The sequence below is a fragment of the Cupressus sempervirens genome, chromosome 5 (genome assembly GCF_028749045.1).
Source record: "Cupressus sempervirens isolate cs-2001-9-10 chromosome 5, ASM2874904v1, whole genome shotgun sequence".
NCBI classification, from domain to species: Eukaryota; Viridiplantae; Streptophyta; class Pinopsida; order Cupressales; family Cupressaceae; genus Cupressus; species Cupressus sempervirens.
This window is the reverse complement of record NC_143122.1, coordinates 401,969,318-401,983,174: the sequence shown is the minus strand read 5'-3', so window position 1 is coordinate 401,983,174 and position 13,857 is coordinate 401,969,318. Positions and strand designations below refer to the sequence as shown.

General features: G+C 34.7%; 1 protein-coding gene across 1 annotated transcript in view; it reads left to right on the top strand.

Annotated features, from left to right (window-relative positions):
* The window catches only part of LOC149556523 (proteinaceous RNase P 1, chloroplastic/mitochondrial-like), a 204,172-nt gene extending 199,599 nt beyond the window's left edge, over positions 1 to 4,573 (top strand). The window contains exons 5-6 of the mRNA XM_089830830.1: positions 3,717 to 3,785; positions 3,905 to 4,573. Coding sequence (XP_089686956.1) covers positions 3,717 to 3,785; positions 3,905 to 4,237 — 402 coding nt within the window. The 3' untranslated portion in view covers positions 4,238 to 4,573. The remainder of the gene's footprint in view (positions 1 to 3,716; positions 3,786 to 3,904) is intronic.
* The last annotated feature ends 9,284 nt before the right edge of the window (positions 4,574 to 13,857 follow it).

Sequence of the window (13,857 nt, the reverse complement as noted above, 5' to 3'; positions counted from 1 at the left end):
TACTGATTATATTTGGCTCTAACTTGGAGAATATATATAACTCATTCATCTTCATTCTCATAAAAGGAATTTATCTATCTCTTCATTTGTAAAAGTTATTAATGATTCTTTGGAGAATTTCTATTTTCTCCTAGATGATTAAATTGGTAGAGGTTCCTTAATTGATGTGTAAGAACCCATTGTTGAAACCTCATGAGTAGTAATCCCAAAAGAGATGTTCTAAATAGCAAGAATGTGGTTTTCTTCATTATGAGAGTGTTTTCCATTTCCTCTCGATATCAACCTAGATTTGTCTAAGACCATCAAACTTGGGAGTTTCAGACCTTCCACAAATGCCTTGGATGAAAGATTTGCAAGATTGAGGAATACCATTCATTGCCAACATGACCAGGTGTCTATCTTCAACTATATCTCGGATCTCCAATGGTATATAGCTGATCTTTTAACTCAGTAATCTTCATAAAGTAGGAAATGACACTTTTCTTTAGCCATTTTAATATGATGGAGTTGTTGTCTAAAGGCAAGAGCTCTGTTGGTTTTGTTGATCTCATACAGATCTTGTAGAGTCTTGAACATGACAGCCAAGGTTTAAGAATAGCATATATTGCCAACATGACCAGGTGTCTATCTTCAACTATATCGCCAATGGCATATAGCTGATCTTTAACTCAAGTAATCTTCATAAAGTAGGAAATGACACTCTTCTTTAGCCATTTTAATATGATGGAGTTGTTGTCTAAAGGCAAGAGCTCTGTTGGTTTTGTTGATCTCATACAGATCTTGTAGAGTCTTGAACATGACAGCCAAGATTTAAGAATAGCATATATTGCCAACATGACCAGGTGTCTATCTTCAACTATATTGCCAATGGCATATAGCTGATCTTTAACTCAAGTAATCTTCATAAAGTAGGAAATGACAGACTCTTCTTTAGCCATTTTAATATGATGGAGCTGTTGTCTTAAGGCAAGAGCTCTGTCGGTAATGTTGATCTCATACAGATCTTGTAGAGTCTTGAACATAACTCTAGCTGTCTTCATCTTGGAAATGATTGGGACAAGATGACCCTTCACAGAATCGATCAAAAACTTCCTAGCCCTCCCAGGCTCATCGGATGGTTCAGACACATCCTTCTCCACAAAATCTAGAATACCATTTTATTCCAGAGAAATAATAACTTTGAATGTCGAAGAGGTGAAATTGGACGTGCCATCAAGCCTATCTTCAACCTTCAAACTATTAACCATCTTGATGAATAAAAGAACTTATAGAGATGAGAAGAAGAATAAGCAGATTTGCTACAAAAATGAATCTGATTGCTTAACTTGATTAAACCTGGCTCTGATACCATGTTGATTTTAATGGGATACTCATTTTTGTGTGTTGCAACATAGTTTCAATAACAAGGACATCCATCTGCTGTTTCCTTTGACTATACAACTCTTGTTCCTATCAAATTCTATTACTTCTCCCCACAATCTCATTTTATCAACAAAAGGAACTTAAGGCTTCTTGTCTAACAATTAAGTCTATTCCGGGTTCCCTGGTTCCGGATACATCAATAAGAACCAAAGCCTAATACAATGAGCTTCATGATTGGGATTGTGTTAATGGAAAATTTTGAATTAGGGATAAAATGTGGCTCTGCTTGGATAAACACGAGCACAAGCCTTTTCTTTATGGGCTCTGTATTTTGCAGTAACTTGGAGAAAACATATTAAAATTGGATCTTCTTGGCTTGATAGATGTGATGTTTGAATGTAGGCCAATGTAAACTTAGAGTGATCACATTTGGAGGAAGAGGTGGTTGTCTTTGATTGTAAGGAGACTGGTCATGGTTTTCAGCCTTGTTTGGATGAAGAAGCTCTTTGATATTTACAGCTGCTACCATGCACCCCTCCACTTAACACTTGGTTGCTAAGGTCCATTGCCAACGTAAGCTAAATGGATGCCCTAGTTGATGTTTGAACAACATTTTCCACATCTGCAGTTGAATTGGGAATAGTTTCTTAAAGGTAGGGAATCATGAGATAGCCACACGGGGTTGTCGTAATTTTTTTAGTGTGTTAACTTAAATGATTTTTTTCGAATGATGAGATGAATCATGTGGTTATTGGACATTTTTTTCTGTTTCATGCGTCTCCATGTATTTTCTTTCTCTTAGATGATTGTTTCCAGCATAAGTTTCGTCATACATCCTTTTACAGTTTTTATAGAATTGAGTGTACATGTATGGTTGCAACAATATTTTGTATTCTATCTTGTTCCAGTTGCACTGTCAATGTTTTATCAACTCTTTTTAGTTTTACATCTGCAGCTGACTAGGGAACAATTTCCTCGAGAGAGGAAACGATGACACAACTGTACGGGCTAATTTATTTTGTTAAATATAGTTACATAGGGTACATACATATTTTCAAAGAAAGAGATGAAGTTACATGGGCTGTTGTATATTCTTATCTATTAGACATTTCTGTATGCACTTCTACTCTCTTAGAAACTTGCTTTCTCTTGACGCTTTGTTTTCTGTGAGTGTGTGTTGTATATATATTATAGTAATACAACTGAGTGTACATCTGCAATTGTGGGAAACTCTTGCTCTCTCTCATTGTTGCAGTTTTGCTTTAATAATAGCAATGTAACATTTGTTGTAGATGGGTTTGAGGCTCCTGCAAATTCACCAATGGTATTTCCACATCGCCATAAATAAAATTACTACTGAACTCTGTAACTACAGCGCAGAGGTGAATCCAAGCATTAGTAACTATTAGCAAATTTGAAGACAATCATGAAAAGACAGATCAAAGCTGAGCCGTTGAACTTCTGAATCGCATTTCTACTTATTCTAGTGGGATCTCTCCCTTGGAAACATAGATTTTTAATTTTTTTTTCCAATGGACAGATGATTAACCATAGCAAACCAAAGAGGTTTTACTCGCATCATTGTGCAAAAGCCTTTACAGTTTATCCCATGATGGTTGAAACAAATTTCCTGTAACCATTGCTTTATAAGAGAATCAGATCAGAGGAAGATGCTGCATCCTATTCTATGGTGTCCACAGGAAAAATATATGTTTGGAAGAGAGAAAAGATGGCCTTCTAGAAGAAGAATCTTGCCTAGAGTTTGATATTATCGATTCAATGATCATTGCCAGGTTTGCATAACTTGTTTTTTGGTTGCCCTGGCTTCTGAGTTTTGAGAAGCAAGCACTTAAAAGAGCGTATTCAAAACTAGAAATCATATATACTAAATGTTTGGCAAGACTTCCCATTTGACTATTTTCCCTCTTATTCAAAGGCTTATGGTAAATGTAAAATAAATCAGTTATTAGCTAATACTTTTGTTAAGCAATCTGAGTATTTAATCTTTACTTGGAAGGCATAAATTGGAAGTTCTAATATTGTTAAAGTGATCATCCACAGATTGAGGATAATCATGGTCAAACTTGAATGTGGCGAGTGTCCTAGATAAGAAGATAAATTAATAGAGATTTATTTATGAAATCATTTTGTATGGCAAAAAAATTAAAAAATGTCACATTCTAATGCTATAGTGGGATATAACATGGATTTGGTCTTGGCTCTTGATTATTATTTACACTCACCTTATTCATCCTAGAAATTGAAAACTCGATTTGGAAGTCTTTTCTGTATGACAATTAATTTTTGAAATAATTATTCCATCATGTTCTATGTTTGGCTGTTTTGGATGGCAGGTCTCCTTTACTTTTAATAGATTGGGTCCACAGTTTCACATGCCACCTCCTTACTCAGTTGTAATTCAAGTACGTGCACTGCCTGTTTACTTGCACTTTTTAATTTTGCCGATATCCATAAAAAATATGCAAAACATTTATTTGAATTGGATACCTAGATGATCCTTGCTTGTAAAAATATAAAACAGGAATCTGAGACAGGCTCGTGGCACATTCCTATTAAAGGAGTTGATGACAACGAGACTGTTCGAAATTGGCTATGTGTTACAAGATCTGGAATTTCCGGGCTTGAGCAACAATTGATTTCTTCTCAGGAAGGAAATACATTTTGTCAAACTCAATGCCTGGGCACTGAAGATATTTGTACTTCAAACGTATCTACCTTCTTGATGCAGGTATCAACATGCAACCAGAACACTGACATGATTGAGTGCTCAACATATTGTACAAATTCCTTCCTGCCAAGAGCAGGAGAAAAAAGGAAAAGCAGGGGATCATCTCCTTCGAGCCCTTCTAGGTAAATCCTATTCTTGTAACACAATGAGGGGTTAGAACATGTGTTGTTGGGAATCCAAGTTTTTTAAGTAGAAAATTAGAAAGTTTGGGTAGCCTTGATATCCATAAATTGTTGTGATTTCCTGTCTTCACAATGAGAGCTTAGCTTTGCTTTGGCGTCCTCATTTCTTATTTGAGAAACACATGGGCAGCTTCTAAATATAAATGCATCTCTTCTCTCTACAAGAGAGATTTGGAGAGTACTGCCTAAACATGACTTCAAGAAATCTGATGAATACCAAATTATTTAAATCTCTTGGCATTTCGACAGAGAAGAAAATAGAAAAAACTCATTAAGGGAATCTTATTGATGTAATTGCATGAGAAAATTTTGTTCATTTTGCCACGAATATCTTAAAATTGAAGTCAATGGAATGCCTAACGTCAATACAGTCACGATTGCCTTATAATAATGAAGGTTTTTTCTTCACAATCCCCCTCTTCAAAGATGGGCTGTTACAACCAACGATGGTCCTTCAGCTTGTAAGCAGAGGGCTTTTCTGTTTAATAGTACAATGATTACTCCATACATTATGATTGTTGTTTCCATGATTAAAATAATTGAGATGGTCCCTTGCATTGGATTACAAAACTAGAGACAAAAGATAAATCTACAAAGGATTTACCATCATAGTATCATCTTTCAACAATTTGTCTTACATTAATCATGTTTGAGAAACTAGCAATCTCATTTATTTGGAATTTTACCTTTAAGACCAAAATTACATTAAACATGCTTATTTTATTTCTTGTGTCCTATTCATTTTTCTTATTCCAATGTCCTAAGTTTTTATTCGCAAATCTCATTCATTTATTTTTCTTCATCTAGCAGGGAAAAATATTTGGATGTTGGAATAAATATTCCTTTGTAAAGAGCTATCAAAATCCCGTCCTGCTTTTATTGGTGAGATTGCTCGATGTTCACCCCAATACAGGTCTATCTTTCCTCAACTATGCTTTAGTAGAATTCCCACCCCTCCTCTATATAGTATAGCTCACCCAAACACTTGAGGATGCATTAGCTCAATTACCCAATTCACTTGATTGTCGGGGGGTTGGTTGAGTGAGAATGCTCTATTCTTGGGGAAAAGTAGCACATGGCTTCTTTAAGTTGGATTTAGTCTTTTGTTCATTGATGACCTATTTTGGGTGAAGCAATGGAAGCTATACAATAGTATTTTGTAGATAACTAACAATCCTTTTTAATTTTTACTGCATGTAAATATTAGAAAAGCTTTTGATTTCCAAGGCATGTAAATATTAGAAAAATCTCAGGGTGTTCTGCGGTGCACAATTAGGGTGGTCCTTTTTCCTTTATTAGTCATGTACCCTTTTCCTTTTCCCCAAGATGTCCCTGTGTAACGATAGGGAAACATGAAGTAAGCTTAGGAAAAATATAATAAAGTGTAACAAGATAATCACTTCTTAAATGAAACTTAGGGCGGACAAAGCAAAGATGGTTCTCGAGAAAGGCTTGAAGAGGTACCCATAAAAAAATTAAAGAGCATCCCCATAACTGGAGGAGAGGAGATAACCTCATGGGAATAAACTCCAAAAAAGAGATGCAAATATGAAAGAAAGCATGAAAATACTTGAAGGAGACTTCATGAAGACCTTTAAGGATGAGTTTGTTAGTATGGAATGTATTGGGGGGAGGGTGAATTAGTACAATAGGTAATCTACTAATTCAAACCATTGGTTGAACTATTCAACCAAATAACTATTGTAATGAAACGAACTTAGTTCACCACTCATTCACAATACATAACACCAATAGTTTGGTTACACAGAAAACCCTTGTTAGAAGGTAAAAACCACAATGGGGATGGTACCCACAAGCCTTTCATTGCAGTTAAAAGGTTTCCCTATAAGGAGCTTACAACTACTCTTTCTATGTGTTCATTTTGTTAAGAGTGCTTTGTACATTGTTAGGAGTACAAGAAAATTTGTTAGGATCTACCTCAGTCAGAAGATTTAGAATCCATTTGAGAGTCCACCCTATTAAATGATTTACAATAAAAAGATTCGTTAAGATCCACCCAGTTAAGGGATCACCCTCATTGAAATTGCTAGGTAACAATAAGTTGATTGATCTGTCTTTGGCACACCTTGCTTATCAGATCCTTTCTAATTTTCTCTCACTACAACTTCTCTGCTCAATCTTTGTTTCTGCAAATGCATTCACATTTCTATCTTTGTCTTCACTTGTTGCTCTATGTGCATTGCTTGCTTGCTTTCTCACTTGCTATGTTACTTTCACCACTTGTCCTTCCTTTACTTATACTCATTCCTTTTGCTGCTTGACTTCTTTTTGCCGCTTAATCTCATCCCTTCATTCAAATTACATGCTTGTTGCGCTTGTACCTTGTCCTCTTTACATATCTCTATGCCCTTGACATGTTTTCAATCTTTTCTTTTGAACATTATTGGATCTTCTTGTGTAATTCCCAAGATAAGTCAAAGTGTTTTTTACCTATTGTGATTCCTTCTCGAATCTTCTTAACTTGTGTAATGTTCCCATTTTTGCTAGTATCAGAGTTTGAGGGATTAGCCTATTATTGTGATCCTCTTATGCTAGTTATTGTGGATAGAGGGTCTTTTGAAGAACAAGCTTTGTTAAGGGAAGGTCTTGTCTTCTTCACAATTCAATATGTTTCAGTTTGGTCTTCGTCTAACTCATATTGGAGTTTATTTGGGCTTAGTTTCATGCACCTAGTATTTATGGAAAGTTTGGTGATGGTTGAGAAGGACCCTTTCTATTTTAGGAAAGTGCATTTGGTCATATGGGGAAATAATAGGTGTGGCTCCTATTTCAGATGACATTTAAAAGACAATTATAGTGGGAGTATTATTATTTTAGTGGCCAAATTATTATTAAATGATTGAATGACTTATTTTAAAGTAATATTTTTACTTTATAATTTAAGTTGAGAGTTGAGTCATCATTGGAAAGGGCCATTTATTTTAATTCATGGAAGCTTATGCCAAGGATTAATAAAAGTTTTGGAGTAAATAATTATCATTTTATATTATTATAAATTCAAATATGCAACCAAAGGCAAAGTTTCCATTTAAGTGAAAAGCATATGGAAGAAGCTATTGTCTGTTGGTTTGTTGAAGTTTATTTTAGCTTTAATTGTTGTAAAAGAAAATGTCTAGCTTTGATTTATTCATCTCTTGTTATTTTTCTTTTATGAACCTTGGTGAAGGTTTTGGAGGTTTTGGTGTTGGAAGTTGTGAAGATAAAGAATCTAATAAATTGTGCCCGAGGTCTGAATTTGGTGCTATTGTCTACCAATTTGATTGACATTAATTTTCATTTTGGAAGTTGAGAAAGAAGGGTTTGTGAAGAATTTGTTACTCTTGCAAATTTAGGATAGAAGAGTCTGGCTGTTAGGCGTTGAACTATGCATTCATTGCTGTAATCAACACCACTTCTTGAATCTTGTTAGAGTTGCAATCTACTTGATTGAGACATCACCTAATTACCTATTCCTACGTGGGGTTTGTTGATACATGTGTTTCATATTCGGGAACCATTTTGCAATAGCCAAGTCACCTTATTTGGTGTCACATCCTACAACAATGATTGGAGGCTTGGTTTGCAATTATTATTTAATTGTGGTGTGGAAAATCTACTAAAACGATTGTATCTAAATCAATGCAAAAGTATCATCCACGTTTTTTAAAGAATTAAGTTTATTGCATATTAGAGTGAGCCTTGTTAATACTTGTTATTAATCAATTGGAAAATGAAGTTAGTGTACAAGTTTGATTGCATGCCAAATGTTTGTAAAATTGTCTATTTGCTATAGATGCACATTTGACATGTAAAAATCATATTTCTACATTCAAATGGTTAAAAGTGATTCCACTTGTGTTCTAATTCTTTACTTGGATTTCTTAATAATCACTTACAAGCATTTAAATTTTATTTAAAATCATTTTAAGTAGGCAAATACAATTTGAAATAAAAGACAAGAAGATGAAGGTTTCATGCAAAGTGTTTGACAAAATGTTAAACATCTGAAAAGTGAAGACAATTCAATGTTTTTCAAAGTTAGAACCAATAGGGTTCTTACAACCTATCTTTCTTCTACCTTTCAATTGTTATGGAAATGCATCATTATTTCTTTTTCTTCAACCACTTTAATTCAACCAATCATTTGACCATGCTTCCTATCACAGGGCTATGTTACCTATCACTTTCCCTTACATTACCCATTGTGACTAAGTGTCACCGATTGTGTCAGTCACTTCCATTACTCTTATATAATCTCCTATTGTATCCCTATGGCTAAGGAGAGAATGATGGACATCTCCAAATTTATATTACCCATTGTGACTAAGTGTCACCGATCATGTCAGTCACTTCCATTACTGTTAGATAATCTCCTATTGTATCCCTATGGCTAAGGAGAGAACGATGGACATCTCCAAATCGTAGTAATTCAAATTGCTTGGTAGCTGCGAATTCTGATTGGGGAGAGCAATTGATTTTCTGAGGACGACATTTTTGGTGTGGTAGCATTTGTGAAGTCAGAGTTGTGCTTGTAAAGATAACGTTGCATCTTGGAGACTGTAGATGGCTTAATACTAGTCTTGTGTCCATTTTACCTGTTAGTCACTTCCATTACTAGCTTGCCTCTACCACCCATCTTCTTTTTATTGAATTACCATCAATGACAACCTATCAACAACTTGTCACAATTTGACTTATCAAATGAAGCCATCGAATATTGTGTTAATACCAAATGCCAACAATCTCCCCCTTTGGAATTGATGGGAAAACTTTCCTTATACTTTTGCATCTCCCTAGATGGGTATTCATTTGTTTCCTTTTTGGTTTGCTATCAATTTCTCTATCTGTCACTGTCTCTCCCTATGGATTACTTCTGCCTTAGATTCTTAGACTATCTTGTCATTCTCATTCTGCTCATTCTCATTTTTCTCATTCCCCACCTTTTTGTCATGAATGACAAATGTGTTTCATAATTTGTCAAACATTTCTTTGACGTTTGTTCTAGCTCTCTCCATTGATGTTCCTAAATATATGTTCAAATATGATAGGGTATTTAGCTACTTAAGCAAGTCTCCTACCAATTTCTCCTCTGAATCCAAAGTGCTCATATTGAGAGTAATCTTTTTGCTTTCCTAACACTTTGTTGTATCTCCTCCAATGTAGGTGATAAATAGGATTGTAGCTCCAATAGTTTAGTCGCGCTCTTCCTTTCTTCTACTTGCATCTATTTTAGCTTTAGAGCAATCAATTTCACCTTAGAGGAGTATTTCATTGCTGAACTTGATATTGGATCAATTTGTTTTGTTAATGAATCCATTTCCTTCTACGCATTTTGTTTGCACTTTTCTAGATCATCTATGAATTTTGACAATTTTGATAATTTGATCATTAATTGTCCAACTTTCTTTAGTATTGTTTTTGCTTCACTGATCTCTTCAAACAAAGTGGCGCTTTCCTTAACTATTGTGTCCATCAACTTAATTGTTTTCTTCCTCTCATAGTTATCTTTTGTTACCTTCAATGATGTTGTTTCTAACTCATGAACTTGCTATTTAACTGGTTTAGTTAGAGTATTCATTTGATCAATAATGGTTGCATTCAAATCATATGTAACATCTAGTACTAATTCTCCAAGAATGTCTTTTGTAGCTTCTATTATTCAAGTATCTTCTTCTTAGCCTTCAACCTATCTCTTGTTGCTTTCCTTTCCAATTTCTCAAAATAACTTTGAGATGCCACATTCTCAAGTATTTCTCCTTCATCTTATACAACAAATTTAGCAATAGATTTGCTTCTCTTTCTTTCACTTGCAACATTGAAATTCAGCTTTCTCTTCATTGTCATCGATTCTTTTGTAGTCTTTACACTTTGTTTTGTGACTGATTGGATCGATTGAGCTTTAGGTGTATGATCAATCTCCTCATGGGGTATATCTTTTGTAATCATTGTATCATAACCAGTTTGTTCTTTTTCATGTCTGACTTTTTCTAGTCTTCATTTGTCCTTCTTAACTTGTCCAATGACTTCTAATGGAATGTAAGATTGAGGTAGGATAGGCCTATCCATCTCGCTTTCACTGGTTCTACCTTGTTTCCCTATATCTAATTCTTCCCGTGCAAGCATTGTTTCTTTCCATTTTTCTATAGTTTCATCATGAATGCTCAGAGTATCTCCAATTGGTATTCTTGCAACTCTACTTTTAGTATTGAAATCTTTTCTACTAGCGTCAATGGGTACCTCAATATCTTCTTTACTCAATTTTGAGGTTATCTCCACAAGCACTCTTTCCATCATTTCCTTATTTAACTTCAATGTAACTCTCCATCTTCCATCAACGAACTTGTAGAGCTCTTTCAATGTTGTCTCAACGTTCATTTGGTGTCTTTTTTTAATCAAGCATATATTTGAAAACAACTTCTATTTTCCTCTTGACCTTTTCATCATAAAGTTCACAATTGCCTTAAATGTCATTCAATCTTCCATTCTTTAGTATGTCCCCTACAACAAAGCCTGCATGCGTATATGTAGCCTTTTCACTTTCGTTGGCTTCTTTAGGTTCATCTCCTCAACAATTTTTGTACATGTTTCTTCTTCTTGTTTTTCCTCTTCTTTGTTGTCCTTTTGCATGTCTACCCTTTTAAATTTCCTTATCCCTGGGTGTCCATTAGTCTTTTCCTTACCTTTCCTATGAGAGGTTCCTTCAATTGAGGGTGTATTTTCCTCTCCTTCTCCACCTGCTAACTCAATAGGAGTTGTTTGCTCAGATTCTACAGTTGTGACCATCATTGTGCCGGGTACACGACTTCCAATCTTCTATGATAATATGCTCATCATTCTCTTTGATTTTCTTTGAATCAGTTTCTTCATTTCCATTCTGATTTTAGTGAATGCTTCCTCATATGTTCCACATCTTTGAGCTGTTACATCTATAGGTCTTGATAATAGTTCTTTAACACACATTCTAATGACATCTTCATTAGTTTCATAACCTATTGGTGGTAACTAGAATGACCTAGGTTGAATTGCTTGATTAATACATGTATCGTTATCAACCAGAAAACATATATCTTCCTTGAGCTCCTCAACTATGTGTGTTGGAATTGTTTCCCTTTTATGTATTATTGACTAAAATTCTTTGAAATAAGGCCACATGACATTGTTGAAATTATCACCTGAGTCCTTAATCAACTCATTAATTTACAATATCACACGTTTGTTCTTTGGCCACTGCACTATGCTTTTTCGTGGAAAGAAATTTTGCACATAGAAAAATATACATACCATGATGGCTCCAAACTCAAACAGTTGCCTCTTATCTCTCTTGATCTTATCTTTTTTGGCAAAGAGTTGTCTTCTCAGCTTCTCACTCAGTGCATAAACATCTTCTTTGACCATTTTGAATGCGACATGAATTGCTCCACTGAGCATGTTGTTTAGTTTGCTTGATTCATAAATTCTATAACCAATTACTTTTGATGCAAACCTTACTTCTATATCTTCAATGTTGCTGATCTTCATAGCTCTTGAAACTCGATTTACCTTTGTTGGTCATGTCACCAAGCTTTCTCACTTTGTTCCAATTAATGGTAGTTCACCGATTGTACATAATCCAATAATTTCATGGATGGTCTCCTTTGTTCAGTTGGTGGACATTTGATTGCACATAAGATGGAATTAAGTTCAATTGATTGATATTTGGGAGATTGTACACAACAAGCACCTAGAGAAGAACATAGTACACCAAAACATATTACAAGGAATCACCATGAGAAACAAATAATATGCAGTACAGACAAATGAGTACTAATAGGAAACCAGGTAATAGAAGAAGTTTATTTGATATCACAGGTTGAACCTAAGATTGTAGATGGAATATGTAAAGATGAATATTGGATAAAAGCCATGGGACAATAACTTGATCAAATAGAGAAGAACAAGACTTAGGAATTAGTTCCTAGGCCTAAAGACAAGAATGTAATTGGCACAAAATGGGTATCCAGGAACAAGATGAATGAGCAAGGTGAAGTAGTAAGAAAGAATGCAAGATTTGTATTCAAAGGATACAACAAAAAGAAATTGATTTTGAAGAAACATTTGCCCAGGTTGCAAGATTGGAAGCAATAAGAATGTTCTTAGCATATGCATCAAACAAAAACTTCAAGGTATATCAGATGAATGTTCAGTCAACAATATTGATGGTGAACATGGGGAAGAAGTCTACATTGAACAATCTGATGGTTTTCAACTCATTAAAGACAAAGATATGGTTTGTTGATTGAAGAAGGCATTATATGGGCCAAAACAAACACTTAGAGCATGGTATGTGAGGCTAGACAAAAAAATTACTAAGCTTGGGTTTCAAGAAAAGTAATGCAAACATCAACATGTACTTAAGGACTAATAAAGGTGGATTATTGATCATTGTAGTATTTGTTGATGACATTGTTTTTGCAGGCAATGATGAGGCTAGTGAGAAAATTTTAAAAGAGATGTAGAATGAATTTGAGATGTCTATAATTTGTGAAATAAAATATTGCTTGGGATTGCAAATAACTCAAAAAATGATAGAATTTCCATATTATAGACCAGGTATCTAAATGATCTTTTGACTAGATTTGGATTGGAGAACTGTAAGCTAGTTGGAATACCTATGGTTACATGATGTAAGTTAACAAGTAGGGACAAGTCTCCTAGTGCTCTGGAAACACGATACAAATAAGTGACATGAGGATTGCAATATCTAACTCACACAAAGCTAGATATAACAAATGTAGTTGGAATTGTTACAAGATTTAAGGAAGACCCTCAAGAGACACATTTGACAGTAGCAGATTTTGGGTTATGGTATGACAGGTCGAATGATTTTTCTTTATGAGCATATATTGATGTTGATTGGGCCGACAATGTTGATGATAGGAAGAGCACAAGTGTTGGTGCATTCTTTTTAGGAAGAATATTGCTTTCTTGGCTAATCAAGAAACAAGATTGTATTTCACAATCTCCAACATAAGCAAAGTATGTGGCATCAACAAACAATTGCAATCAGATCATATGGATGAAGCAAATGCTGAAGGATATATATGTGGAGTTTTGAAAAGCTATTATTATTCATTGTGATAACACAAGTAGACTAAGCATGTCAAATAATCTAGTTTTATACTCCAAAGCAAAACACATTGCTTAAAGTATCATTTTCTAAGAGAGAAGGTAGCAGAAAAGGAAATCTGATTAGTATAATTCAATACAAAAGAGCAAATAGAAAATATTTTTACTAAACCATTGACTAAGGATACATTTGAGTACCTTAGAGGTATTCTTGGGATAATGTCCCCACTTGATTTAGAGTAATTGGTGTAGAATTGCATGCATCCAATATCCTCAAAGCACTATTCATGCATCTGGTCTGAATGCTCGATACTACTCCCATGGCGGAGTGGTTTCCTTGGGCAAAGTTAATTCAAGAACTCTTGTGAACATTTTGGTACAACGACGTTTGTTGGTACTTGGTATGGTTGTTTTGATCCAATGCAATAACGAGAGCACTTCAGATTCTGAATTTGGCAT